This window comes from Natator depressus, chromosome 2 (assembly GCF_965152275.1).
Source record: "Natator depressus isolate rNatDep1 chromosome 2, rNatDep2.hap1, whole genome shotgun sequence".
Classification (NCBI taxonomy): domain Eukaryota; kingdom Metazoa; phylum Chordata; order Testudines; family Cheloniidae; genus Natator; species Natator depressus.
In genome coordinates, this window is record NC_134235.1 from 111799758 (window position 1) to 111827097 (window position 27340).

The 27340-nt window shown below is 42.6% G+C and overlaps 2 protein-coding genes across 5 annotated transcripts in view; one reads left to right on the top strand and one right to left on the bottom strand.

The window, feature by feature from the left end:
- Nucleotides 1-5780, top strand: part of MAK (male germ cell associated kinase) — a 63465-nt gene extending 57685 nt beyond the window's left edge. For all 3 annotated transcript variants that reach the window (XM_074944888.1, XM_074944887.1, XM_074944890.1), the window contains one exon: nucleotides 3745-5780. In XM_074944888.1, the coding sequence (XP_074800989.1) occupies nucleotides 3745-3899 (155 nt within the window). In that variant the 3' untranslated portion in view covers nucleotides 3900-5780. The remainder of the gene's footprint in view (nucleotides 1-3744) is intronic.
- LOC141982628 (N-acetyllactosaminide beta-1,6-N-acetylglucosaminyl-transferase-like) overlaps nucleotides 1-27340 on the bottom strand; it is a 62321-nt gene that overhangs the window by 7588 nt on the left and 27393 nt on the right. The window contains exon 2 of one of the 2 annotated variants that reach the window (XM_074944892.1): nucleotides 16013-16115. The exons of the other annotated variant lie outside the window; for it this stretch is intronic. Coding sequence (XP_074800993.1) covers nucleotides 16033-16115 — 83 coding nt within the window. The 3' untranslated portion in view covers nucleotides 16013-16032. The remainder of the gene's footprint in view (nucleotides 1-16012; nucleotides 16116-27340) is intronic. 2 annotated transcript variants of the gene reach the window in all.

Sequence of the window (27340 nt, forward strand, 5' to 3'; positions counted from 1 at the left end):
CTCCCACTAAAAATATGAAATATGCTTTGCTGACTCACTATTTCAGGTGGCTCATTACTCCATCCAGCTATAAGGGACATGGGAATGACTCTTAAAGGTACATCTACGCTACACACCACTGGTGTTGTCATGTAGGATACATGTAGCGACATGCTGCAGTGTAAAGCAGGCTGTGTTCACACTGCCACATGTAGCTATACTAATCAATGAAAGGCTCTGTCAGGAGGGAGACAGTGGGATACTTACTGAAAATAGCAGTGTAGCTGGGGTAAGCTGTGCTTGGGCTTATAGAGATCCATGTTGGGTACATATCCAGAGAGTTAAGGCATGTCTTTATTCACCTAAACCATGCCTCGTCATCTACATTTTTATTTATACCTGTGCTGGGGTACATGCAGTGTGTCTATTCTACGTACTGAAGGGAGTATGTAGCATAGACATAGCCATAGAGAGAGAAAAGACCTAGGGCGTGGGCTGCTCAGTCCTGAGGTAGGAACCCTAGGAGCAGCAAAGCCAATGGAACAGATTTGAGCCGTACTTCATTATCTTATTGTTGGTTTCTTGGTTAATAAAGTCAAACACAAAGAAGGGATGAGTTTTGATTCACCAGTTTGTGGATGTTGGTCTGTAACAGGTTGGAAAAGGCAGCTACTCACAGGAGAACACATGGCTGCACATTTTTGAAAGTTGTGAATGCCAAGAATGGAAGGGGATCATTTAGAGTGAGTCAAGGGGCCATAACGAAAAGTTATAAGATGATGATAAGAAATGGAAGGTTTATTTTAAATATCAAGGACAAAAAACGTAGACTTGAAGAATAGGTCTGTGGAGCTGGAAAGCTTGTTTCTCTCACCAACAAAAGTTGGTTCAATAAAAGACACGGTCTGACCCACCTTGTCTTTCTCATATCTTAGGACCAATACGTTGCTCAAAAGAAAAAGAAAAAAACTTTGGCAAATTAATTAGGTTATGGAAACATCTCTGTAGAGAGGTAGAGGAAGCCCATTGCTTGGGACATTTTAAAACTAGACTGAACAAAATTGTAATAATACACACTGTAGGCCAGTGCTTCTCAAGCTACCTGATGTGGGGGACCGGCAATTTTTTTTCCCAATGTGCGCGCAGACCGACAGCCGATGGCTCACGGACCGGCACCGGTCCGCGGACCACCACTTTGAGTAGCACTGCTGTAGGGGACAGTACTGTGTTGGCAGATAGATAATAATGAACTGGATGCCATAACCATTTTTTTTCTCTCCCTAGCTTCTCTGGTTAGAATACTACTTTTTTTGTAGCACTTTACTTTCTTCTCCCTATAACATAAGCTTCTGTTCTTGTTGCTTCCTTTGATTTTCTAAAATAATTGTGCTCTCATCTGTTTTCATTTATTCTGCCTATCATATCTTTTCACCATCAGTGACATTAAAAAGGTAAATAAAAAATTAGCTTAGCTAAAATTAACCATCCAAAAAGTCTTTCGTCGTGTCTGGCTCAGGTGCTGTCATGTCAATAAGAGGCATGTATACAGCTTTGGTTTTTGGCATGCGAGCATGTCCTTGCTCTCAGCAAAGCTATATATTATATCCATTGAACTCTGGGCAACCTTCTGAAGCAATATATCTTTGAGAAAACCACTGTGCTAATTCTATGAGTAAGCACCTTTTAAGGGTAACACTAATTTTCATGCTGTCTCCATGGGCAAGTCTGGCTTTCTTTGGATCACTGTAATGCTCAGTGTGTAAATCATATTTGATTGGCTCTGCCATGTCAGCCTTCTTGATCTGTTTGGTGGTTTTCTGCATGCTGTGGTTGTGCCAGGAGGAATGCCTTGTGGCTTGGTTAGTTATACTGCTAATATAGACACTAATACAGAAATAACAGATGTACCTCCTAGGTAATCATGTTCCATAATAAAATATTAGTGTGAAGTTTTAATAACAAAATAATTTGAAATTCAATGTAAGTAGTTTCATTGTAACCTGGTTTTGTGGATCAGGAGGGGAGGTCGTAATAAGTGCTCATTTTTCAAAATGATCAACAGTGACAAGGTCTTTGAATTTAGGGTTTTGAAAATCAGAATCCACAAACAAATGTGTGGACACTAAAACAAAGGACTGCTAAAACCTTGCATTTGGCTCCCAGACTGTAAGTCATACATGCAAAGGGCCAGCCCCCATACATGACTACTTGCTCACCTTCCCCACTACCATCAGAATTCAGTTTGAAGCCAGGTTGCCACTAACCCCTCTGGGGAGGGGTAGAAGGCACAGAGCAGTAGTTAATGCTAAAAGGATCAACATTATCTCCAATAGAATTCAGAATGGACATAGTACTTGTGTGCTAGGGGAAGATATGTCCCCCAGTTTCACTTCCTTGGGGTGGCCTCTTCTAAATGCATGAATTCTCAACTATGTAGGGCAGTTGAAACTTGATGTTGAAAGATACAGGGAGCAAGTGAAGGGATTCAAATGGGAGAAGAGCGATTTGGCTGTAGCAGCAGGGAAAAGAGATTATTTGTCTGCCTCATATTGGATAGATGGAATGAAGAGAATTAGGAAGGCCAGAGAGTAGGAGTCCAGATGAGAGAGCACCAAGCCATTGAACAGTTTTTAGTGCTAGGAGTAAAAGGGACAGGGCTTATCTGAGGAATGTCATAGAGGAAGGAGTGATGAGATACGGCTGGGAAAAAAGAAGGAAAGGGAAGAATCACAAATATCCTCAAAGTTGTGAGCTTGAGTGATCTGGAGCACAGAGTTGACAATGATCACAGGAAAAAAAGGAAGGGAATTGGATTAGCAGTGAAGTTTAGTTCTGTTTTAACCATGTTAAGCTTGAGAAGCGGCAAAAGTCCAAAAGGAAGTATCAGAAAAACATGGAGTGGGAAGTCTGGTCTGGGAGAATAGGGATGTAGAGGTAGATTTGAAAGAGGTGTTACGAGAGATCGTAGGAGTTAATGAGGTCACCCAGATGGAAATGTAGAGTGAAAAAATAGGAAGACCAATGACAAAGCTTGAGACAATCAACAGAGGGATGGGAAAGGAGGAGAGAAAGAGAATCCAGCAATAGTAATACTGTAGGAGCTCTCAGCTGAGGAGGAGGAGAACCAAGGAAGTAGAGTCACAGAAGTACAAAGTGAGAGGGTCTTCAGGAGAGGTGGGTGTTCCAGCAGACACCATTTTGATTCTTGACAAATCTGACCAACACTCAATAAAAAAGTTAATATTTTCAAACAAGTTAAGACTCAATTATCAGACAAGTAAACACCCATTTTCAGTGACAACAGTGTCCACAGTGTAGATGTGTATATATATGCTGTAAAATCCAATTTTGGAGTAAATTTCAATCTCAACACATTTTAACAGAGAACATTGCGGGGGGAGGGGAGGGAAGTGCTTGTCAGATGAAAGTTGCCAGTAAGACACGTCATAATATATTTGCCTCTCCTGTATCCATGTAAGTAAAAACACTTTTGGGGAAACTTGCTTTAGACTTGATAGAAACCTTATATAGCCATCACTGTCTAGTTTAATAGATCTTTTATTGTGCAAGTGCAGTAACCAGTTAGTATTTCAAGATCAGTCACACTGAACAACCTTCTACTGAGAATGGCACAGGACTGTTAGCACCTTTTAATTCCATGAGTCACAAATAGCTAAGCTTTGGATCTTTTCTCCTTTAAAATGGTGAGATATGTAACTTCTCATCCCCACTGCTTCTGACCTTTTGTTTGTTTGTTTCTTTCAGATTATTCTTGGAAAACCAAAGCTGCTCGTGCTCAATTACCAGGCCCTACTTACAATCCAGCTGCAAAAAACATGAATATCCTGACCCGCCCACCTCCAATTCAACCAGTACATGGAAGAACAGACTGGGTGGCCAAATATGGAGGACATAGATAGAAGCCCTGGCTCATGGTGCACTTTTCATACAAGTTACATTGTCATCCTACGCTGGGAATCTGAAATGCATATTTTTCTTAAGACTATGCAACAGTAGAAAGACTGGAGATCTTGTATTTTATTTTTTCTGCAGGTAATAAAATACATTTTACATAGCAATATTCAAAACACTGGCTAAAAGATAGGATTTTATGAAATAGTATATAAAGCATCTTGCCAACATGGAGAATTTGAACTACTAATAGACAAAGTGTAAATTTTATTAGAAAACTTTCTGCTGCCCCGTATACTCTTAAAATTGCTTGACTTTAATTTGTCCTATATGAGTAATCCTGCACTGGTGATTTGTGGAGTAACACTGGCTTGTTAATGGATGCTGCTTCCTTGTGCAAGTTCCTTTCTATGAAGTTGAACAGTGAAAGCACAAATATTTTTCTGAGGAGAAAGATATGCTGTGTTGTTAGCTAAACAAAGGGCCCAGAACTGAGCTAGATGTGTTTGGTGTTTCCTTAGGGATAATCTCTGCACAATTGTGTACATTGGTGAGCACTTACTCCTACAAATAGTTCATAGAACTATTTGTGTGTAAGTCCTCACCAACAAGAGAAAGGGTTGCACTATTTAGCTCTAAGTGGTGTAGTGATGGGAGTTTGGAAACACGACTTACCAAGTAGTGAATGCTACAGTCATGGGGCCAAGGTACCCTAAGATTTTTTTTTTTTAAATCTGCTATTACGGTTAAGCTATGTGTATATTAGGCCACAATTCTGTAGCTTCCCCTCCCTCCGCAGCCCCCCACCCCCAGCCCCATTGCCCAGTTGAAATCTTAACGAGGTTACAAAGAATCAAAGTTACACAGTATATTTGTCTTATTGACTAGTTAATTCACCAAAACGCTAGCTAACTGGTTAGTTAACTCCCATTGAACTGTAGTGCCTTTTCTTAGTGACCATAAAATTGAACTATAGAATTCACCACTACTTACAAAAATTCACCAAACTACATAAGACGAAATGAGACTGTTAGTGGAAGAAAAATTTTAAAATTGTTTTCCTTATTGAAGTAAGGATCCAACTCCTGGTTTCTAATAAATATACAAACTCCTCTGATGCCAATAGGAGTTATGCAATAGTCCAAGATCTATAAACTTGTCCATCAACACACTTCTTCTGATAGATTATATTTTAATATGCTAAACCAAGGACTTTATATCTTCCAATAAACTGTTGGATTTTTTTTAAATGTCATCCTGGGATGTGTGCTGTTAAAAACCTGCATTTAAATTAGAAATTGTAGACTTAATAGCTGCATTAAATCTGCCATTTTAAAGTCCAAAATGTGTATGTACTCTGTACTTTTAAAGGTATAAAAACTGTTACAGATTGATCCAAGTATTGTAAAAAGTATTTTGTATAGATTTTATTAGTGTATAAAAAATTTTAGTTCTTGTTGTAGACCTAATTTGCCATAATCCAGTGGTTATGTAATTTACAGGTGCTCAATTTAATCAGAGGCAGACTAGCCATAAAAGTCAACTATTTTGCTATGAAAACTTCACCTTAAGTAGTAACTAAATAAAATGTCACCATGTAATACTGGAAAAGTTGTTAATAGTATCTATAGTGTGATGTAGGAATTTCTGATTAGTAGTGTACTACAGAGGACTTCAATCCCATGTTGTGTTTTTCTTTACTGGTTTGTCAGTCCTTCCAAACTAATCTTCCTTGTATTATTTAAAGGCAGTTTTTAATACTATTAGCTATTTAGCTATTTAATTACTGGTTATGTTACTAAAGGACAGACAGACTTTCAAAACAGGCCTGGTTCATTAGTGCACTGTGAATTGGAGAGCACTGACTTCATAATAAAGATCACTTCTCAGGAGTACAAGATAGTGGTTTGCAGTCTTTTTTAATTGTTTTGTTTTCTAAGTCAAAAAACCATAATAAATGGTCGGTGAAAAGTCACTTAAGGCAAGAGATTCTGAAAAACTAAAATATCTGTCATAAACATACATGCCATTTGCTGCTTTTATGTGGTCAGAACATATTTACAGCCAGGCAAATAAAACTAATAGCTCATATGGTCAAACAGCCATAACCCAAACATGATGACGCCTTGAATGTACTAAGCTGTTAAAGCATGCGTGTCCTCGAAATCGTAAAAATTGCTTTTAAAAAATGTGAGTGTAAACTCCACAAAAATGGTTAATAAATGAAACAAAACACTGAAAAGCCCAATATTTTCTCCACTCGGTCGCCACTTGGGTGGCTAGTGCTTCACCTGAACATGGAACGAGCTGCTACCTGCCGCAGTTTGGAATGAACCTGTCTCCTAGATTTTATGAGGGTGAAAACATAGCCACAGCAGATAACTTTGTTTCCCAGTTTCGTGGAACAATGGAGAGTAGCATTTCATGATGGCGACTGGACAAAATTTTAGAAGTTAGGTGATATCCACACATTGTAATCAATTATCAGAGGGGTAGCCATGTTAGTCTGTATCCACAAAAACAGCAAGGAGTCCGGCGGCCCTTAAAGACTAACAGATTTATTGGGGCATAAACTTTCGTGGGTAAAAATGCATCTGAAGTGGGTTTTTTACCCACGAAAGCTTATGCCCAAATAAATCTGTTCGTCTTTAAGGTGCCACCGGACTCCTCGTTGTTATTGTAATCAATCAATCTGATTACCACTTCCCCCCTGAATTTCATTCAGCCACACCTGCAGCCCAGGTCTCAAATGACTGGAGGTAGACTTGTTCTTTATACCATATGAAAGCTGCTGTATGAGTGGTCTTCAGCGTGCAACATGTATTTATATATGTTTCTCTTTTACTTCCACTCCAGCCAGCTGCTCTGTCCATAAGCAACTCAAAGGCAGAACATCTTCCCAACAGCTAAAGAGGAGTCCTAAATGCTGCTGTATGTTGTCTTCTGTTAACCCTTTAGGCCTAGATTCACTACCAGCATGCCTAAATTTGTTTATGAATATTGCCATGCCTAACTCCCAGATGCCTAGAAGATCCTGGGATCCATAAAGCCTGAGTTAGACACCTTAGAATTGGATTCACAAAAAGCCAGAACACAAGGTGGCTCCTACTGGCTGAGAGTGCTTAACCCTGCCCCTCTAAGATAGGCATCTAAGTCACGGCTGCAGGGAGGCCTCTCCCTCCACCTGGGATTCTCAGCAGTGAACCCTCTCTTGGGGTTAGGTGCCTATGCCATTTTTTTGCAAGATGCTTGTGGGGGAGGGGGAAAGGAGGCCCTCTTTTTATAACGTCTAGCCAAGTGGTTAGAGCATGTGGGAGACCCCTGGTTAAAATCCCCCCTTCCTCTCAGAGGCAATAGGGATTTGAACAGGGATCTGCCACCTCTCCTGTGAGCACCCTAGCCACTGAGCTGTGGAATATTCAGATTGGGGGCTCCATTCTCTTCTGTTGAAGCTGTTCCATGGTGGATATATTAAAGAAGTCATTGGAGAGGGACTGGATCCTGGTTGCCCTAACTCCCAGCTGAGTGCTCTAACCATCAGGCTACAGAGTCACTCATATTTGCTTGTCCTCTGTGCCCCAATGTTGAAGCTGTTGCATGGTGGATAAATAATGAAAGATTTATTGGGCCAGAGATAGCAAGGAATCATGAGTGACTCTATAGCCTGGTGGTTAAAGCACTCACATGGGAGACTTGGGATCCAGTCTCCTGGCTCTGACCACTCATCCGAGAGGTAACAGGTCCCTGTTCAAATTCCTTGACCCCCTCAAATGGAGGGGGAATTTGAACTTGGGGGTCTCTCAATCCCCAGCTGAGTAAAAAAAAAGTTATGAGGGAGGTCCCTTCCAAGTCATCGATAGGGGCCTGAATTGGTAGGTGCGGTATGAGCATGCTCACTGGATTGGGCTCCAAAGGCAAGTTAAAGTGGAGGAATGCCTGTCTTCTCCCAGAGTGTGCATTGCTCTGGATTTAGGTATCTGGATGCCTCGCATGGAGCTGCAGTATGCATGCTCAGAGGAAGAAACATAGGCCCCCTAGGGAACATTTACTGCAGAAATGTAGGCACTGGGTTAAGGTACCTAAAGTGTTTCGGGACAGATGATTTGGGGGGGGAGGTGTGAATTCCAGTGTGGCCTGGTTCTGGTAGCTCCTTTCAACTACCTGAAAGGGGTTTCCAAAGAGGATGGATCTAGACTGTTCTCAGTGGTACCAGATGACAGAATGAGGAGTAATGGTCTCAAGTTGCAGTGGGGGAGATTTAGGTTGGATATTAGGAAAAACTTTTTCACTAGGAGGGTGGTGAAGCACTAGAATGGGTTACCGAGAGAGGTGGTGGAATCTCCTTCCTTAGAAGTTTTTAAGGCCTGGCTTGACAAAGCCCTGGCTGGGATGACTTAGTTGGGGATTGGTCCTGCTTTGAGCAGGGGTTTGGACTAGATGACCTCTTGAGGTCCCTTCCAACCCTGATATTCTATGATTCTATGGGATTTAGGCACCTAATTTGGCAGTTAAGAACTTAAGTCCTTTTGTGAATCCAGTCCTTCTTCGTCTTCATTCATATTTTGTTCAATTTGTTTAAAGTGTTGAAGGCTGCCTTAAACTACACCCACCTGTACACATCTCCTACAGAGCACATGTTGTTTGCTCAAATCTGTAACAGACCTGTAACAGCAAACTGTTAGTCTGTTAGCATTGCATTAAGGCCTATCATCGGCACTCATTTCTTTCCTTTTCCACTTAGTGGTTGGGGAGTGGGGATGGTTCTGCAATGACTTTCATTTTCACAAATAGACTCATGCGCACAGTGTAGGAAAGACACAAAACTGCACCAGTCCAGACAAGCAATAAAAAAACCTTTCACAACATAAAACTAATTTATTAATAACATTTATGTTCAATCTAAGTGACACTTCATTTAATTTCATAAGTGCAAAAAAAATTCATCAGATTTTAAAGCAGCACATGCCTATACTTCAAACATTGCCAGATTAGGAATGCTGGGATACATTCTTGAAAGATACCGTATCAAAGTGAAAGGTATAGTATTTAATCTGGCAATCTTGCTGACAAGTGTATGCTTTCTTTCCCATTATTATTTAATAGTACAGTAGCACTGACAGGCTCTGATCCTTGCATTGGGCTCCTCGGTGGTAGGCCCTGTCTAAATACGTTCTAAAAAAAGACTCCCTGCCCAAGGGAGCTTATGTTGTAGGTCTATGGCAGAACGAAAGAGACAAATTGGGGTGGAGTGGAAAGGTGAAATAACAATGCAATGAGCACATTGTACATAGTGAATAGTAGTAATATGTTGGTAGCTTCTCTTCCCCCCATCTACACCTATTGTCTTAAAGATATAGAGTGCCCAAAATGGGGGGTAGGGATTTCAAGATGAGGATGTACTGTGAGAAAGTGAGATCTCAATCCTGCAGTTTACTGTGCTTGGCTGTCCTGGCACCCATGTGCAGTCAATTGCAGGATCAGAGCCTATGTTTATATTATAGCCTAGTTTCTTGCTTCACAATGAGGATAAGGTACAGTAACTCCTTGCTTAACATTGTAGTTATGTTCCTGAAAAATGTGACTGTAAGTGAAATCATGTTAAGCAAATCCAATTTCCCCATAAGAATTAATGTAAATGGGGGGGGGGGTTAGGTTCCAGGGAAATTTTTTTCACCAGACAAAAGACTATATTATATATATGTATACACAGTATAAATTTTAAACAAAACAATTTAATACTGTACACAGCAATGATGATTGTGAAGCTTGGTTGAGGTGGTGGAGTCAGAGGGTGGAAGAGGGTGGGATATTTCCCAGGGAATGCCTTACTGCTAAATGATGAACTAGCACTCAGCTGAGCCCTCGAGGGTTAACACGTTGTTGTTAATGTAGCCTCACACTCTACAAGGCAGCACGAATGGAGGGAGGAGAGACAACATGGCAGACAGAGACAGACACACACGCCCTGTGTGTGAGAGAGAGAGAGAGATGCGCATTGCCCCTTTAAGTACGCTGCCCCACTCTTAAGTACGCTGCCTTTTTAGATCAGGAAGTTGAGACAGCAGCAGCGGCTGCCTGCAAGCTCCCTCTGTCCTGACCCTTGTCGTGTCTCCCCACTGCTCTACGGAGATAGGGTAAGCGGATGGCAGGAGCAGGGGGACACCCTGATATTAGCCCCCCTCTTGTCTTCCCCCCCAACCCTCCCGCACAGCAAGCAGGAGGCTCCCGGGAGCAGCTCCAGGCAGAGGGCAAGAGCAGCACATGGCAGTGAGGGGAGGGACAACTGAAGTGCCGGCAATTGGTAGCCTGCTGGGCGGCTGCCACACAGGGAACTTAGGGGAGCGGGGAGCTGATAGGGGGGCGGCTGGTCCACCCTGGTTCCAAGCCCCCACCAGCTAGCTGCAAAGGGCTGCTCTTTCTGCAAGCAGGCATCTGTCAAACAATGTTAAAAGGGAACATTGCTCAACTTTAAACAAGCATGTTCCCTAATTGATCAGCAATGTAAGACGTTAACTGGGACGACTTTAAGTGAGGAGTTACTGTACTGAAATGGTTAAGACAAATGCCAATTTTAAAGACAGAAATAGCCCCCCCTTTGGGGGAAAATCCCACAAATGCCAGAGTATGACTGATGCAAAAATAATTGTGTTCTTTCTGCTTGTTGTATGTAGTATGTTCACGCAGCTGCATTTTCAGGCTTCCTATATCTTAAAGTCATGTGATTATGTATAATTATGGCTCGAGAGGTTTCTCCATCATCTGCGATCCAAGTCACCCAACCATTAATAGACTGTTGAAAGGAAAACACTGTAAGTTCATTGAAATTTTAAAAAAACTTCCCCAAAAACACACGAGCAAGAAGAAAATTGAAGTGATTTGGTTTTATTGAACCTTAACACATAATCTCTTAAAATAACTTAGTCCACATATAATTCAACAAAAGGATCATTCAAAAATATGGACAAGGACAGGGACATGTTGTACAGTACCTGGCACCAGCAATTAAGCCTGCAGGTATGAATTTTCAGCAAACAATGTTGGGAATCATTAAGAAAGGGCTAGATAAGGCAGAATATATCATGTTGCCTCTATATAAATCCATGGTGCGCCCACATCTTGAATACTGCATGCAGATGTGGTCGCCCCATCTCAGAAAAGATATATTGGAATTGGAAAGGGTTCAGAAAAGGGCAACAAAAATGATTAGGGGTATGGAACGGATTCCATATGAGAAGAGATTAATAAAACAGGGACTTTTCAGCTTGGAAAAGATGACGACTAAGGGGGGGATATGATTGAGGTCTATAAAATTATGACTGGTGTGGAGAAAGTAAATAAGGAAGCGCTATTTACTCCTTTTCATAACACAAGAACTTAGGGGGTCACCAAATGAAATTAATAGGCAGCAGGTTTAAAACAAACAAAAGGAAGTATTTCTTCACACAACACACGGTCAACCTGTGGAACTCTTTGCCAGAGGATGTTGTGAAGGCCAAGACTATAACAGGGCTCAAAAAAGAATTAGATAAATTCATGGAGGATAGGTCCATCAATGGCTATTAGCCAGGCTGGGCAGGAATGGTGTCCCTAGCCTCTGTTTGCCAGAAGCTGGGAATGGGTGTTATACCAATAAAATAAAAACCAGCAGGATATTATTAAAGGGGAAAAGACAAAATACCACATTTATTGTGAATACAGAAAGAATCATAGTAAGCAGTTAGTTATAGCTATAACATTCCATTCAATCTCATATTTTTACACGCACACACATACACGTACGTACGTACGTTCTGCAAGGTTGTTATCATAGTTACCAGCCTTAGAATTGCTCATGCCAAGCCACTGGCCAGGTGGCCTGGACATGAGGAGGGAGCAGGGCCTTGTCAGATGCTCATCTGATGCTCCTGGAAGTTGGTTTGCAGAATCAGACCCCAAAGTTCTCACGTTCTAGAGTCCATTTTTATAGGAATTTCTTCCTATGCCAGTCTATGGGAATTGCTTCATCATGCTGTTGCTGAATCAATCAGCAGATGGCACATTCCTGAAGGCTCTGTGCTGCCAGATGTTATCTTGTTCTTTGGTTCTCCCATCCTTGAGGCTGTTGGGTGGATTCCAGTCTGCCCTCCGGGGGTCCTCCGGTTATTTCCACTTGACGCCTTCTTCAGCCGATGGACACTGGATTCTTAGGCTGGCACCTCCCTGATCAGTTATTATCTACACCAAGCATCCATCCACATACATCCTCTATCTCTATTTTAATCACAATTGTTAACAAAGCGAGATGAATACAACAAAAGGGCGGGGAGTCTCTGGGTGCTGTTTGTTGTTACAGAGTATTGCTTTGAGTCTCTCTCTGTGTGAGTAGTTGTTGTTACAAAGAATTGCTCTGAGAACTGTGAAAGTAGAATGAATTATATTGAACTTATAATTCATTAAAGAAATGCTACTTGAAGGGTTTGTTGAAATATAGTTGTCAGGAAGAGAAACATTAAGGAGTGTGAGACAATGGGTCCTCAAATTAATTAACTTAGAGCTCCTACTGAGCTAGGAGATTGGCAAACGTTAATATGCAAATAAGATATGTATGTATATTTGTCAGTTTCTGCTTTCTTTTGTCTCTTATGTTAAATTGGCTTTGGCTTAGCTGTATAAATAAGTTATCTTGAGCCTCAGAGAGGGGCTCACATCTGGGTGCATTAGCAAAGCGCTTTGCTAATAAACAGAGTGGTCTGACAAATTATGTGAGTCCTGAATCTGACTTTGACAGAACAGACTCTGTCTTAGAATGTACTAACACAATTAGCAGCTTGCAAGTTTCACACACAGAGGGAGAGAAACAGTACCAAAAACCAAGAGACCTCTTAATTAGTAATACCCTGGAATTTAAACTATGGGGAATCAAACTCATTTGTGATTTTAATACAGAACTTCTTTAATATGATCCAACATGGGCGACAGGAAATGGATCACTTGATGATTACCTGTTCTGTTCATTCCCTCTGGGGCACTTGACATTGGCCATTGTCAGAAGACAGGATACCGGGCTAGGTGGACCTTTGGTCTGACCCAGTATGGCCATTCTTATGTTCTGGAGTTATAAAATCTCATTCCCATAATTCTGGGCGAGGTTCCAGATGCAACTGATAGAAAGACATGAAGTCAGTCAGAACTACTTCAGTGGTATGTCCGACATGCGAGCAGATTATAAATAATGGTACCAGGTAAATTGACATGGCTATTTCAATAGACACAAAAAAAACAATAAACGTATATACAAACTAGTCTGGGAAAGGTAACATTGTTCCCTTAGTTTTTACTACCTGTACATGCTCTCATCTCCTAGAGTTCCCTAGTAAACATGCTCCTCTGTTGAAAAGAAATGCTCTTCTAACCTCTGCTGACTCTCTCTGAGTCCTTGGGCGAATCACTGGCATTGTGTCACTCAGTGTCTCCTCATCTGTTAAACAGGGATAGTATTTTCTTACCTCCCTCCCAGGGTTATTCTGAGGATATTTGTAAAGCGCTTTGAAGGTACTGAGTGCTGTGTAAGAACTACATAGTTATGGCCCTACCAAATTAATGGTCCATTTTGGTCAATTTCACGGTCATAGGATTTTGAAAATTGCAAAGTTCATGATTTTAGATATTTAAATCTGAAATTTCATGGTGTTGTAACTGTAGGGGTCCTGACCCAAAATGGGGGCTGCGGGGGGTTGCAAGGTTATTGCAGGGGGTGTTGGGGTATTGCCACCGTTACTTCTGGGCTGCTGCTGGCAGTGGTGCTGCCTTCAGAGCTGGGTGGCTGAAGGCAGAGCCCCTGCCAGCAGCAGCGCAGAGGTAAGAATGGCATGGTATGGTGTTGCTACCCTTACTTCTGCACTGCAGCCTTCAGAGCTGGGCCCTTGGCAAACAGCCGCCACTCTGGCCACCCCGCTCCGAAGGCAGCAGCACAGAAGTAAGGGTGGCACGGTATGGTATTGCCACACTTACTTCTGCGCTGCTTCTGGCAGGGCGCTGCTTTCTGAGCTGGGTGCATGGCCAACAGCTGCCGCTCTTCGGCCACCCAGCTCAGAAGGCAGCGCAGAAGAAAGGGTGGCAATACCGCAGCCTACCCTAGAATAACCTTGAAACCCCCACCCCCAAAATCCCCTTTTGTGTTGGAACCCCGAGGGTGTGAAACGCTAGTCTCCCCTGTGAAATCTGTATAGTATAGAGTAAAAGTACACAAAAGACCAGATTTCATGGTCCGTGACACATTTTTCACGGCCATGAATTTGGTAGGGCCCTATACATAATTTTACTAATGCCTGCCTCATTCCATACCCATCTTCACAGAATTCCACTCACTTTATGCATATGCACAAGAACAATGGCAATAGAATATTGAGAGATCACTTTTTCAAAAGAAAAGGGGTGTTTGTATGTAAAATCAGGATGTAGGTGAGAAATGTATTTTTTCCCAATGGATTAAAAAATGTGGCCATGAACTGGTAATTACACTGTCATAATGCATATGCAGCCTTACTTTTTAACTTTTCTGACCTTTGAGTTAATCTCTTTGGAGTATTAATTCCTTTAACATACTTTTTAAGTACAGTAAACATATGGTAGGTCAGTTCTGTCCTTGTTTGCTAAATAGCATTTAACAGCAAATATATGGCCTTTTCAGTGATTCCCTTTGTCTCTAGAAGAAATGTGATGCTTTTGTTGCATTTTCACCTTTGCTTCTTATTTGGTTGTGGACAGATATACAACCCAGGAAGAGGGCATAGACCCGATTGTTGGGTGAGTGCAATATGGATGGCTGCTGTGAAATTCAGAGGATTAAGGTTTATGTAGAGGTACAACCGAGAAGAAATGTGTGCTTGAAAACTATGCAGGTTGCATTGATTGTTCTGAGTCATGATATGCTAACTTCAGTTTGTTAGGGAGCCCCTTACATTCCCTGTTACAGTTTTGGTTTGGGAAAAATGGCAAGGGAGAGCAAAGCCTTTGCCCTGAGGGCAGCCTCTTCTGCTTGGGTGAGCTACAGAAATGACCTAGTAGAGCTACGTGGGCCTTCTTTAAAATTCATCAGTGCCTCCCCACCAAAGTATCCCCACTACTATGATGCCAGGGGTGCAGTGAACATACATAACTTTCCTGCTGGTCACACAGTAGTAGTAATCCTTATAGTAGAACCTCAAAGATATGAACACCAGAGTTAGGGACTGACCAGTCAACCAGACACCATGTGAAATCGGAAGTAACCAATCAGGCAGCAGCAGAGACAAACAAACAAAAAAGCAAATACTCTCCTGTCTGTATTGCATCTTTAAAGGTAGGCACATCTGGTCCCCCACCTCTTCCTCTCTCCCCCCCCCCCGCCATGCGCGGGACAGCCACCTACAGCAGGACACTGGGGCTGCCAGCTTAAGGTAACCGGACCCAGCAGAGCAGGAGCAGTGCTGGGGTCTGCGCTGCTTTAACCCTCCCCTGAGAGGGTGACACGCTGTTTTTAACCCCCCCTCCCCACTGGGAGGGATAAGAGGGGACCAATGCTGTTTTCACACACTCACACACACATCCCGGCCAGGAGGGTAATACGCTTGCAAGTTTATGCCTGCACTGAGTAGGGAGTTCAGCTGCTACTGAAACCAGGCCTGGAGTGTCAGCTGCTGGAGCTGGAGCCCAAACTGCGCTTTGTTCAGAGTTACAAACAACCTCCATTCCTGAGGTGTCCGTAACTCTGAGATTCTACCTTATTTCCAAGTATGGTAATCGGTCTGGGCAACATCTGTGGCCTTTCTTCTGAGGACGCAATCTTGAGTAGCTGTATAGTGTCTAAATCTGCATTATGTGGTTATTATACAGTATCCCCCTCATTAGTGAGTGCCCTCAGTCTGGGCCTCCAGCCTGGTTAGGCCGCTACTTCTCAGCTACTCGGCCTTCACCTGCCCTCAGGACACGTGCGTTTAAGTCCAAAGTGTTCACCGCCTGTCTCACTCTAGCAGTGTCCCTCACACGTCCTATTCCCTGGGCTCATGTGCTCCTGCTCCCAGAACAACATAGTTCTTCTTCCTTCCAGTGAGCCCCCTCCACCCCACAACACACACACTGCTTACAGCCAAATGGTACTTACCCTCCAGCTCCTCCCAGTTGTCATGGTATCCTTGAGTTTCTTGCCCCTCTGAGCCCTTGATCTTCCAGGACTTGGCTGCTCACACATAGGCACCATCTGCTGACTTATTACAGAAATTTTGTCTAAGTCAAGTCCACAGCACTAGGCCCATAGTTAGAATAAAATAAAATATTAATTTGTTAGGGTGTATATACTCCTCTGCAGTTGGGAAGGTGAAAACCAGTGATGCAGAAACACCAGGTGCAATGCCTGCCCCTAACTTGGGGAAGGTTCAAAGCCAGATACAAACTATGCTGCCCGGGCATCTCCAGTAAACATTTTTACCAGTGTAGCTCAGTCTATACCAATTGGTAACCTATGCCTTTAAGATGTTTTTGATGAAATTTTCCTTCCAGTGGGAAGCCAGATCAAACATTAGGTGAAAGCTAAGTTCCAAAGAATGCCCTGGGGCCCTCATCAGCTACATTCACAACTGTACAAAGAGGAGCGACTGCTCTCATTATCGTAATTATGTAATAAATTACCAGAAGGAGCATGCTACAGGTAGCCTTTCTCACTAATATTTTCCTGGCAAAGTTTTGTGTGGGTTGCTAGGTCAAATAGATGCTCCTGGTGGTTATAGGATTGTAAAACAATGTTTCAAAAAGCACTTCTGAAACAAAGTGCATGAACAATTGCTTAGACTGCCTTCCTACTGCAGAATAAACATTTCTTAAAATAAATGGTAGTAGGGCATAGAGCTCAAAGCACCTTAGAAGTGCTCAGCATCGCTCCTAAGCCACTTCTGTAAAAAATGAGCCTTTTCACAAGGCAGGAGATAGATAGCACAAGTACATTTGGTTCAGTTCTTCCACTGAGTTTCTCCCACCTTTTTCTCATTATGTTATTCACATTGGTCTGTCCTCTATATCCAAGGCAGTCAGATGTTTTTGTCCCAATGCCTAATCATGGCTCATGTGCATTGTCTGCTCATGGCTGCTTTCCTTTATCAATAGGCAACATCATTCATAACACTTGAATAAGTGTACAGTGGAGCTACTGATTGTTCCTTTTATCTCTTCTAATATGAGGGATTTTGTTTTAAATTGTCCTCGAAGGGACATAAATTGACCTGTATTTAAAAAAAAAAATTGTCAAAACTTCCTTGCTGTCTATCTGAGCTCACACCTTTGTTTTTCAGGTATGAGGAAGAGGTAGAGGAAAGTATTTTTCTAATGTGACAGGCAACTTTAAGTAACAAAAGATTCTTCTGTCCTTTGCGTCACAGCATTAAACCCCAGACAATTTCTTAGCATGCTGGGTGAAGAAAGAAGGAGAAGGAAAGAAATATGAGAATATGCTTTCCCAAAACCTAACTGCTTTACGTCAGATTCCTGATGTAACAAATATTTTCTCACACAGATTTCTGAAGTTGTTGTAATACATTGGTATTTCAAACAGTTCTTGATGAATAAAGCTCATTAGATTCTCATGTGCCTTCATCTTTATAGCATACATTCACAGGAACAAAAGAAATGGCACAGTGCCCACTGCTGTATTCTAGAAGTCATCCATATTTACAGTGTTGGGGATGCCTTCAAAACACAAAGTGAAGCTCTGAGCATTGGGATGGAGCCATCAAAAGGGATTTCCCCCACTGTACAAATGGACAGTTATGTATTAGCATGCTGAAGTACGTTTGTTGCAGCCTTATAGCACGTACTAGTTAAAAACATAGAACAGTTCTTTAAAATGAGGGTATAAAATGCAGTAAGTTAGTGGACAGAAAGACAAGACTTTTCAAAATTAAAAAGACATGAAAATATTAGACAAAAGGTAAACATTTTATCTGATGCCTTTTATTACCCTCTCACAAGCTGAAGCAAAACCATTCTCCTATAGTCATATGACAGGTTTTTGTTTTGATTTTTTGTCTTAAACAGTGCAGAGAATATTTTAGAATTGCCACTGTAGTTACTCAGTGTGACAGGGTAGTCTGCCCTCTTAAAGGTAGTGGTGCCTAGTGGTCAGTCAAACCAACACATGGCTTGGCCCTTTAAGGTTTGAATCGATACACACACACAGAGGCCTAGGGGTTATTGATAAAGAAGAAGCAGTCCTAGGAATAAGAGGTGCTTGGGAGGCAATCTCATCATTATATCTTTAAGGGCCCAGGGCCAAGAGCCTTGCAGTGAGGGTGGCTCAAGGCACCTCTCTTGCTCAACCAACTGGAGATGAGCTGTGGGTATGGGGCCAACATAAAAGCTGTCTTCACCCTTATAACAGAGCAGATGCTAGTAGGAGTTGTCTGTTGGTTTGGTCTAGCTTGAGGATTAATTGTAGAGGAAAGCTGGCTAAAGCATAACAGCCCAAGGAGGAAAGCTGAGGACTTCTGTTTAAGGAGAAAGGTAATACTTGCCTGAATTACTTAATCCCAAGGGAAGGCTAGGGCTCTTGCCATAGAGACTGAGTGACTGTCTCATTGATATATACCCTGTTCCAGGTGAAGAGCTGAGGATTCCTATTTCAGGAGAGATGGGGAACTGGTTAACTCATAACCCGACAGCCTCCTCTTTGAGGGGGAGACTCTTGTTGTGAGAGACCTTTTGAAGCACAACCCCAGCTCGAGGCAAGGGGTTGTGGGGGTCTCCTGAACTGGGATGAAGAGCTGACCTGAACTGCTAGGGGGACCTAGAGTGGGGTGATATGGGGCAACTAACAAAGGAACTTGCCCTTTGTAGAAAAACTTAATAACTCAGACCCCATGAAGGGGGTGCATTTGTTTTAAACTAAACAAAATCTGGTAATTGATTGAAAGAACCTGAAAGGGTCCTGAGTGGAACACACCTGCATTGCCACAAGGGGGGTGTGCTGGAGAGGCTCACCCCTTGACAGGTAGCATCGTTAAAAAATGCCATAGTTTACTCAGCAAGAACGCCTGGCCCCAATCCTGCAAATGGATCCCTTGAAGTTAATGGGCTTCACATGAGAGTTTGCCCACATGGAACCCCAGTGGCATCAATGGATCTAATAGCCCAGTAAAGGCCCAGGTTTTTAGTTAATATTTTTAAAAGTTTTCCTTGAATTTAATACAAAATTGGCCACCTGTAAAGCCCAACACATCTGGGGAGGATAGGAGCTCCCAGTGAATGTGGGAGATGGTTAGGGTTTCCAAGACCACTGCAAACAATTTTCTCATACCACAGAAGTGGTACATTTCAGGTTACTTTCAGTCTCTGTATTAGGAAATCTTATTCTGAGTTTGGCTTCAGTGGGACTCTTCCCACTCTTAATTAAAACCAAAATCTCTTGGCATTATGAAGAACAGCACCACCTTCAAACAGTAAAGAGACCAAAACAATAAGACATCATGAGGGGGAAAAAAATTCTACAAGTCATTTCAGAAATGGCAGTCACAAAGAGCACCTGTTGAATGTGAATATCTGCTTTAGGCTTCAAAAAATCAGTTCAGATACAGAGGTAATCAGTTAAGTGCCAATTTGGAGCCATAAGCTGTGCCTTTGCTAAACTGCATGTTTGAAGGCTTTTTTATTAGGATAGCTTACTATATATATATATATATATATATATATATATATATATATATATATCATGGGTGTGTCTGTTTCCTTTAATATTGACAGTGATCAAAGGTTTTAAATGCACCCTTATTGATTTTTTTTTTAAATGTACTGGTAGCTGTATATCACTTAATGATTATGTAGACTCAGTCAAAAGACAAACTACAAAATCCACTATCTGTGAAAAGCTTTGAATTCAAAATTTCAAGAATGAGTTAATTGACCTAGGTCTAGACTTAATATTATGCCCAATTAGGTGTTATGTATATTCAACAATTTGTGGATTACATGGATTGCTATTAAGTTACTAACATTAACATTTTGTGTGTGTGTATAATATATATTAATTGCACCTGTAACTTTTTGTCCCTGACTGTCCATGTTAGCAGGGGATGTTAAGAAGAGCATATTGCTGCCTTTTTAGAAGGATGATTGATAGATACACACACTACCTAACCAGCTAAATGTGAAGACATTTGGTAAGTGCAGGTGGGCAGGAGAGGGAATAAAACAATCACAGTAGGATAGTCCCACCTTTCATTTCAGCTGCCTTGCATGTCAGAACTGACCAACCATTACCACCATCTGACAGTGCTGGTGTGAAATGAGTGATCTGACTCAGTAAGTGAACAGGTGTCTGCCTCACTGAAGCCACCCTCGCAATAAACACCCTGGCAGCAGCCTCAGGAGGCATGCTGAGAACTGAATAGCACAGAGACTGAAATCTTTCTTGTCCCTAAAAGGTGATCCCTCAGGAATAGACAGCGGCAAGATAAGTAATTATGCACTGTTGCTCCCTATGCTGTAAATATCTTGTAGATAGAAGAAAATCCAGTTTTCAAAGCTATAAATATAGCACCTTTTTAGGAGCAGGAAGAATGAAAAGAAATTCCTGAATGATGCTCTTCTGGCAAAGCCCGAACAAAGCAGTTTAAAATTACATGAAGCATAAGAGGTTCTCATTTAACATCACTCACAAAGGTAGCCCTTCTACATTTTCATGATTACTCATATCAAGTGGTAGGGAAGAGTTGGCAGTATGGTTCCACCCACAGCTCATCCAGCTCAGGTTCCTCTAGAGATGTCCAGGTGTGCACTAGGGTGGTATTGAAATGAAAGGCATACGATACTTGCTTCATGAGCTATAAAAACAAATTTGCGGATGCACTTTCACAGTGAGAATGCACAAGTTTATGTGCTAACTTTGCAATTCAGTACATCAAAAATCATACAAGGCAATTAGCTTTCTATTTTAAATATAAAAGCAAGCTGCATTAAGCAAGATGTGCTGCAGACCCTGACTAACCAGGCAAGAGGGCGCATTCAGCACTGTGTAAAAATATACTGTTTTCATGCGCCTTTAATTCACAAAGACACTTTTGCAATTCACACTAGTGCACCCTTACAACTTCAGCATTCTCCATTAACAGCAAGGACACAATCTTTGGAGGAGGAGAGAAAGATGCACAGATGTGATTAAACTAACTCAAATACCTCAGACAATTACGATCCTGCCATTCTGGTTTGCATCTACTGTAATAAATCTAAGTAAAGAAATCATCTCTGTGATGATGCCGGACACTGATAGAAGCTGTCTGAAGTTTAGATATCCACTTTGTTTGCTGCTACTACCACTATATGCTTCTCTCCGCTATGGGACTCATTCAACTGTGTTTATCTATCTATAAAGGAACAGCCTGGCCCTAAAATACATAGCTATTCTGTAAAAGAACAGTGCCTCACTTCCTAGATTCATTTTCTTCATAAAAATGATTTGGGATGCAATCTAACTGCTGTACATAATACCCACAGCCCTGCTACAGAGTTAATAACTCTGACATCTAATCCCTTTCATATGCTAATGTGAGTCATTTATTTCTATTCACTTGATATTTTTTTAATTCATATTTAGGTCATCTGAGGCCCTATTAAAAACGTGTGGTTCTCTGATACAGACAGTTGCCATGAATTCCCTTGTAACTGGGTGGTCCTTTTAAGAGCCAAAGGCCTTGGGGCCAGCTCAACCCTAGTAGTTTATCAGACCCAGCTGGGGAAAGTTGAGGTCTTCCCCATAGAAGACTGAGAGGGAGCAGTTGAAGGTGAGGAGGTGTTGTGGGGCACTGGTTAGTTTTAGCACTGGAGTAGAGTGAAAGCTCTCTGGATCCCAGCAGGCTGTGGAAATTGAGTTTTCAGGGGCTTTGTGAGGCTTTTGTTTGAGTTAATAAAATAGTGTTGTGGAAGCCCCTGGGGAACAGCAAAGAGGAAGTGATGTGCAGCTGAAGCCAGAAGCAGGGAAGAACTGGAATGGAGCTGCTAGTGTGGACTAGCTGGGGCCTGTCATAAATATAAAGGGAAGAGTAAACACCTTTAAAATTCCTCCTGGCCAGAGGAAAAACCCTTTCACCTGTAAAGGGTTAAGAAGCTAGGATAACCTTGCTGGCACCTGACCGAAATGACCAATGAGGAGACAAGATATTTTCAAAGCTGGAAGGGGGGAGAAACAAAGGCTCTCTCTGTCTGTGTGATCCTTTTGCTGGGAACAGAAAAGGAATGGAGTCTTAGAACTTAGTAAGTAATCTAGCTAGATGTGTGTTAGATTCTGTTTTGTTTAAATGACTGATAAAATAGCTGTGCTGAATGGAATGTATGTTCCTGTTTTTGTGTCTTTTTATAACTTAAGGTTTTGCCTAGAGGGATTCTCTGTTTTGAATCTGATTACCCTGTAAGGTATTTACCATCCTGATTTTACAGAGGTGATTCTTTTACTTCAATTAAAATTCTTCTTTTAAGAACCTGATTGGATCTTAAGAACAACGAAAAAGCAAGGGTTTGGGTCTGTGCTCACCTATGCAAATTGGTGAAGATTTTTATCAAGCTCCCCCACCAGGGAAGGGGGTGTAGGGTTTGGGGAGGATTTTGGGGGGAAAGATGTTTCCAAGCAGGCTCTTTCCCGGTTATATATCTATTAGACGCTTGGTGGTGGCAGCAATAAAGTCCAAGGGAAAAAGGAAAATAGTTTATACCTTGGGGAAGTTTTAACCTAAGCTGGTAAAAATAAGCTTAGGGGGTTTTCATGCAGGTCCCCACATCTGTACCCTAGAGTTCAGAGTTGGGAAGGAACCTTGACAGGGCCACTTTAGATGTTTATCATTTATTGTTGTGGGACCCTGTGGTCTCTAGCTTGGTGGGTTAGCACAAGCAGGCAGAGTCTCAGAAATGATGACACAGGCACCAGCTCAGTAACCACAGAACATGTATTTATTACTGGATGTGGGGACTGAGGCCACTGCTGACTGCAAAAACACTGTATCCCCTTTCCCATCTTGAGGGTTGCTTCCTCAGTCAGGGGTTCTCCCCTTCTAGGGGGAGCCACACCTTTTCAGGTGTCGGTGTGGATATGCCCCACCAACATAGTAACTCAATGACAATACCCATTCTTCAATCTGGGTTTGTGTGAGCAGGCATCCTGGTGATATGCAGCACTGTATGCAAAATTAAACCATGTCCCTAAGTGAACCCAAGTAAAACTTGGTTCCCAGCATAAGAAAAGCCCATTTTACTTTTTGGCTGCTGTTAAAATAATAAACCCTCTTCTTTTTGTGTAACTACTCATTTGCAGCAGCACCAGGCATGATGAGAGCTGCTGCTCAAAAGTCACTCCATGGGAGGAGATGTGAGGCATAGGCACCATCTCCTGTGTACTCGACTGACTCGCAGCAAAGGGGCGGGGTGGGGGGGGGGGTAGTGTGAACTACAGTGAGTGACAGTGTTGCTCTCTATTCATGGTCCCACAAAGTCCTGACACCATCTCATCAACAACTTTCTGCCACTGGCCACGATGACCATGCATGCATCTCAGAGGTGGAAGCTGGATGGAGGAGGGTTCTCTACTGCAGGGGCCTTTTTCCAGTTCCTCAGCTGTGCACGCATCCACCGACTCCTTGGACCCCTTCACAGAGCAGCAGGCATTGTCCAGGGTTCTCTGCTTTGGGTCTCCCTCAGAACCCCTCATTTTGACCCTGTGACTTGTGCCCCTGTCCCGTTTGTTCGTTTTTGTCCCCTAGTAATCCGTTCAGTTCTGGTTTGTGGTCCCTCCCTCACTGGAGGGAGTGAGCCTTTTGTTGTTCTGGTGGACACCGCTCACCATCCCAGGATTTAAAGAGGCCTGGCTGGCACTTGCTCCCCTGCTTGCGTGTTTGTTCTGTGTGTGCGATAGCCAGCTTTTTCCATGCTGCCGCCCTCTTCCCCCATACCAGACCAAAGACAGACTGCTGTGGGACCCTGCTTGCTATAGCCTTCTAGTTTTACAGTGAACCAGTGATAACTGCCTTTGAATATGGCCTGTGAACCAACATTACAGTAATTTCACCTGGATGGTAATTGTTCTGTGTTATATAAGAGGGAGACAGAACACTTGCCCTCAATAGGGAAGAGTATGAGGGGAGTGAGATTTTTCTTTGCTTTAGACTGTAACAGCACTTCCAAATGCCTCACAACCCTGCATTTCAGTTGCCTCTTGTGACCCTGCCCCCTAGTGGGTTGCAACCCATCAGCTGAGAAATGCTTTATGCAGCAAGTCTCCAGTGGCCTTGACCCCTGAAAAGCCTATCCCCCTCCCCTCATGGCCAGGTGCTGGCCATTCACAGGACAGCAGTCTGGGCTTGGCAGACTCCACTGTCTGTTCAAGCAGAAGGGTGAGACAGGACAGCTACAGCAGGGGAGTAGCAAGAGATGTCCCTCACACCCTGCACTTAGTGCAGCCAGAGCACTCTTATCCCAGATTAGAGGGAGCTGCAGACCCTGGTGTCTTGGTGACTCCAGCACAAAGGACAGACACCGCAGTGGGGAGGGTGGAAGAACCCATGCATGTAGCAGATGCTAGCTGCAGATTTTGTACAGGTTCACAAGATAGCCAAGAGCTGACAGATTCCTGGGCACCTGAGCTGAGGGGAAGAGCAGCCTGTGGCCCTGCTCTGTTCCTTGTCTCATTATTATGCCTTCTTTTAAACTGCTGCTCCTCACCCTGGAAGATGCAGATACTAGACCTGGTCTGAGGTTCCTGATCCAGTTCTGTATATCCCCGGGAACAGCTGCTCTTACCCATCTGGCCTGTTTGATTCCCATGTGGGCAAGTGAGAGGCTTAACAACCTACATAAAATGCTCTGAAGCTAATAAATTTGTTAGTCTCTAAGGTGCCACAAGTACTCCTTTTTCTTTTTTCTGAAGGTATTAACTCCCTCAAGTAGTCAGAGCATCCCTTTTATATCCCACCCATAAGATAAAATCCTGACACCAAAAACCTGAAATGCTTGCATTGCCGATTTAGTAGGAAGATCACCATTCCAAATGATGATGAACAGTCAGTTGTGATGGCCATCAGAGGCCCTGTACTTAATCACAGAGTGCTAGTTCCTCCAGCTTAAGCCAAAGCTGAATTTGATCTGGAGTCCTGAAATGCACAAGTGAGCTCAGACTAAGGAAGCATGTGTCCCATGTTGTTTTCAAAGGACTGTAACTCTTGGGTACACTCAAAGCAAAATCACTGTGTTTAAGAAATGTGTTTGCTAAGCCTGTGTTCTTTGCTTTCCCTCCGTGCCTATATGGAGCTCTAAGGGGCGTGTGTAAGCAATTAAGGGACAAGCGAAATCTCAGTCACTCAAGTTTTTGGCTCTATGGTAGCTGGAGAGCAGTGAGCACACCCCAGCCCCAAGGAAGGGTGTCGGACAAGGTCTGAGCCGAGGAGTGTGTCCTAAGGCCCCAGACCTAGAAACGGTGACTGGAGTGTACCCAAACCCAGTTCATTTGGAAGCATGTGGAACCCACGGATTGGGTTCAGTCAACACACTGATGACTGTACAGTAGGGTACAGGGCCCAGTAGTAACAAAAGGTGTTTTCAGAGCCAGAGAAACACATTGGGGGAGGGATCAGACAATTAGGCACCTGCACTTTCTCTAATTCCACTGCTGCAGACTAGAACCCCGCTGGGAAACACTCCAGTGACCGATGGAGTGAGCTGTAGCTCACGAAAGCTTATGCTCAAATAAATTTGTTAGCCTCTAAAGTGCCACAAGTACTCCTTTTCTTTTTGCAAATACAGACTAACACGGCTGCTACTCTGAAACCTGACAGCTCTGCAACTGAGCCCTTGCCCAGCAAACCTCTGAAATGCAAATGAGTATTCATCTCATGGAGTACAGAACTAAGTGGATTTCAGATCTTCATTTACAGAGTTACTGGGTTACCATGATGGAAAAGACTTAGAGCATTCTGCAGAGCCACAGTTTTATACCACCTGTTCTGCCAATGGAGGGGGGGCAGCAGCAGGGGAGAGAGCTTACTACCTGCTGGAACTGACTAAATTTTGAATTTAATACAAAGCAGAGGACTGCCAATGTTGCAGAAAACCCTTATTTTTTCTGTTTATAGAGTAGTTTGCACTCATAAATAATATGAAGAGACAGAGGAAAAACAGCTGTTCAAACCTATCGTGTGGGGTCAGTGAAGAGGTGTAGGAGCACTGCAGGACTTGAGGCCACTTCCTGTTCAAAGAAGTGGGATAATGCTGCATGCTTCCAGGGACCTTCTCTTTCTGGTTATGAGAGAGCTAACACCGAACACTCTCTAAAATAATTGCATGTATAAAATTGTTTGAATAACTGAACTGAGGGAGGGTTTGTGGAAGGTATTTGTAAGTAGTCAAAGATGGGCCATATAAATACTAGTACAACTGTCTGGAGTACTTTTAAGCAACAAATGGCAAAAAAGGGGAGATGAAAAGTCCTTTTTTCTATATTTCTTAGCAAAAGACTGTAGTGTCACTATTGTGAGCTATAGTGGTCTGAGATCATGACCTTGGTAAGGTGGATATTGTCTAGTGGTTTTTGTTTATGTACTAGTAATTTGTACGTCATTTCTTATTTTTCAGATATTTATAATTTATGTATTTACCAAAGAATCCTTCTTGGACAGGTGTTCTGTGCTAGTATCCAGTCTGCAGAGAAATAAGTATTATCAAAAAAAGATCAGTAATATTAACAAACCAGCTATCGTGGTTACAGGGATATCCGCACCTCTGTCCCCTTTCTGGTCTGAGTGCACTCTTTTTTACATCTCATGACTTTACCTATCCCAAGTTGAAATCTTGCAGTTCTCACTTCTCCCTGGACTAGTTTTATTTGGTGGGCTGCTGCTTCTGGGCTCTGCCAACTAGCACTGACTGGTGTAGCCCAAGCTATAGATTACTTAAGAATCCCCAATTATCCCTTTGAGGGTTGACTGATTCTTGTCCCAGGATCAGTCCAGGTATTTAAATTATTATATAGTTGGGAACCCCAATGTGCCCAGTTCCAACACTCACATTATAGGAACTCCTCTGTATTTACATATACATTTAACACAGTCACAAACAATCCAACTCAGTAAGGTAGAGAGAGATACCACATAATGTACATCTGCAGATCCATATACTCACACCATCTCTTGTAGAACAACCTGGAACGTTAGCCATCTTCCTCAACACCTTCTCCTTCCTCACCAGTGCCCATCATTCTGGCACCTCCCAAGGACTACATCCCCTCTCTCCTGCCCTAGGCGGGATGCAACTTTTATAATATGTTACGCTGACACCACTGTATTTGATGTATATTCAATAGGGGATTTTCCCCTTTTCCTTTCCTTACCTTCACCAATAGAGACTGGGAATGATTGATTCACTATAAAAAGTAACCTATTTCCCCCCCCCCCCCCAGTTCCTCAGACGTTCTTGT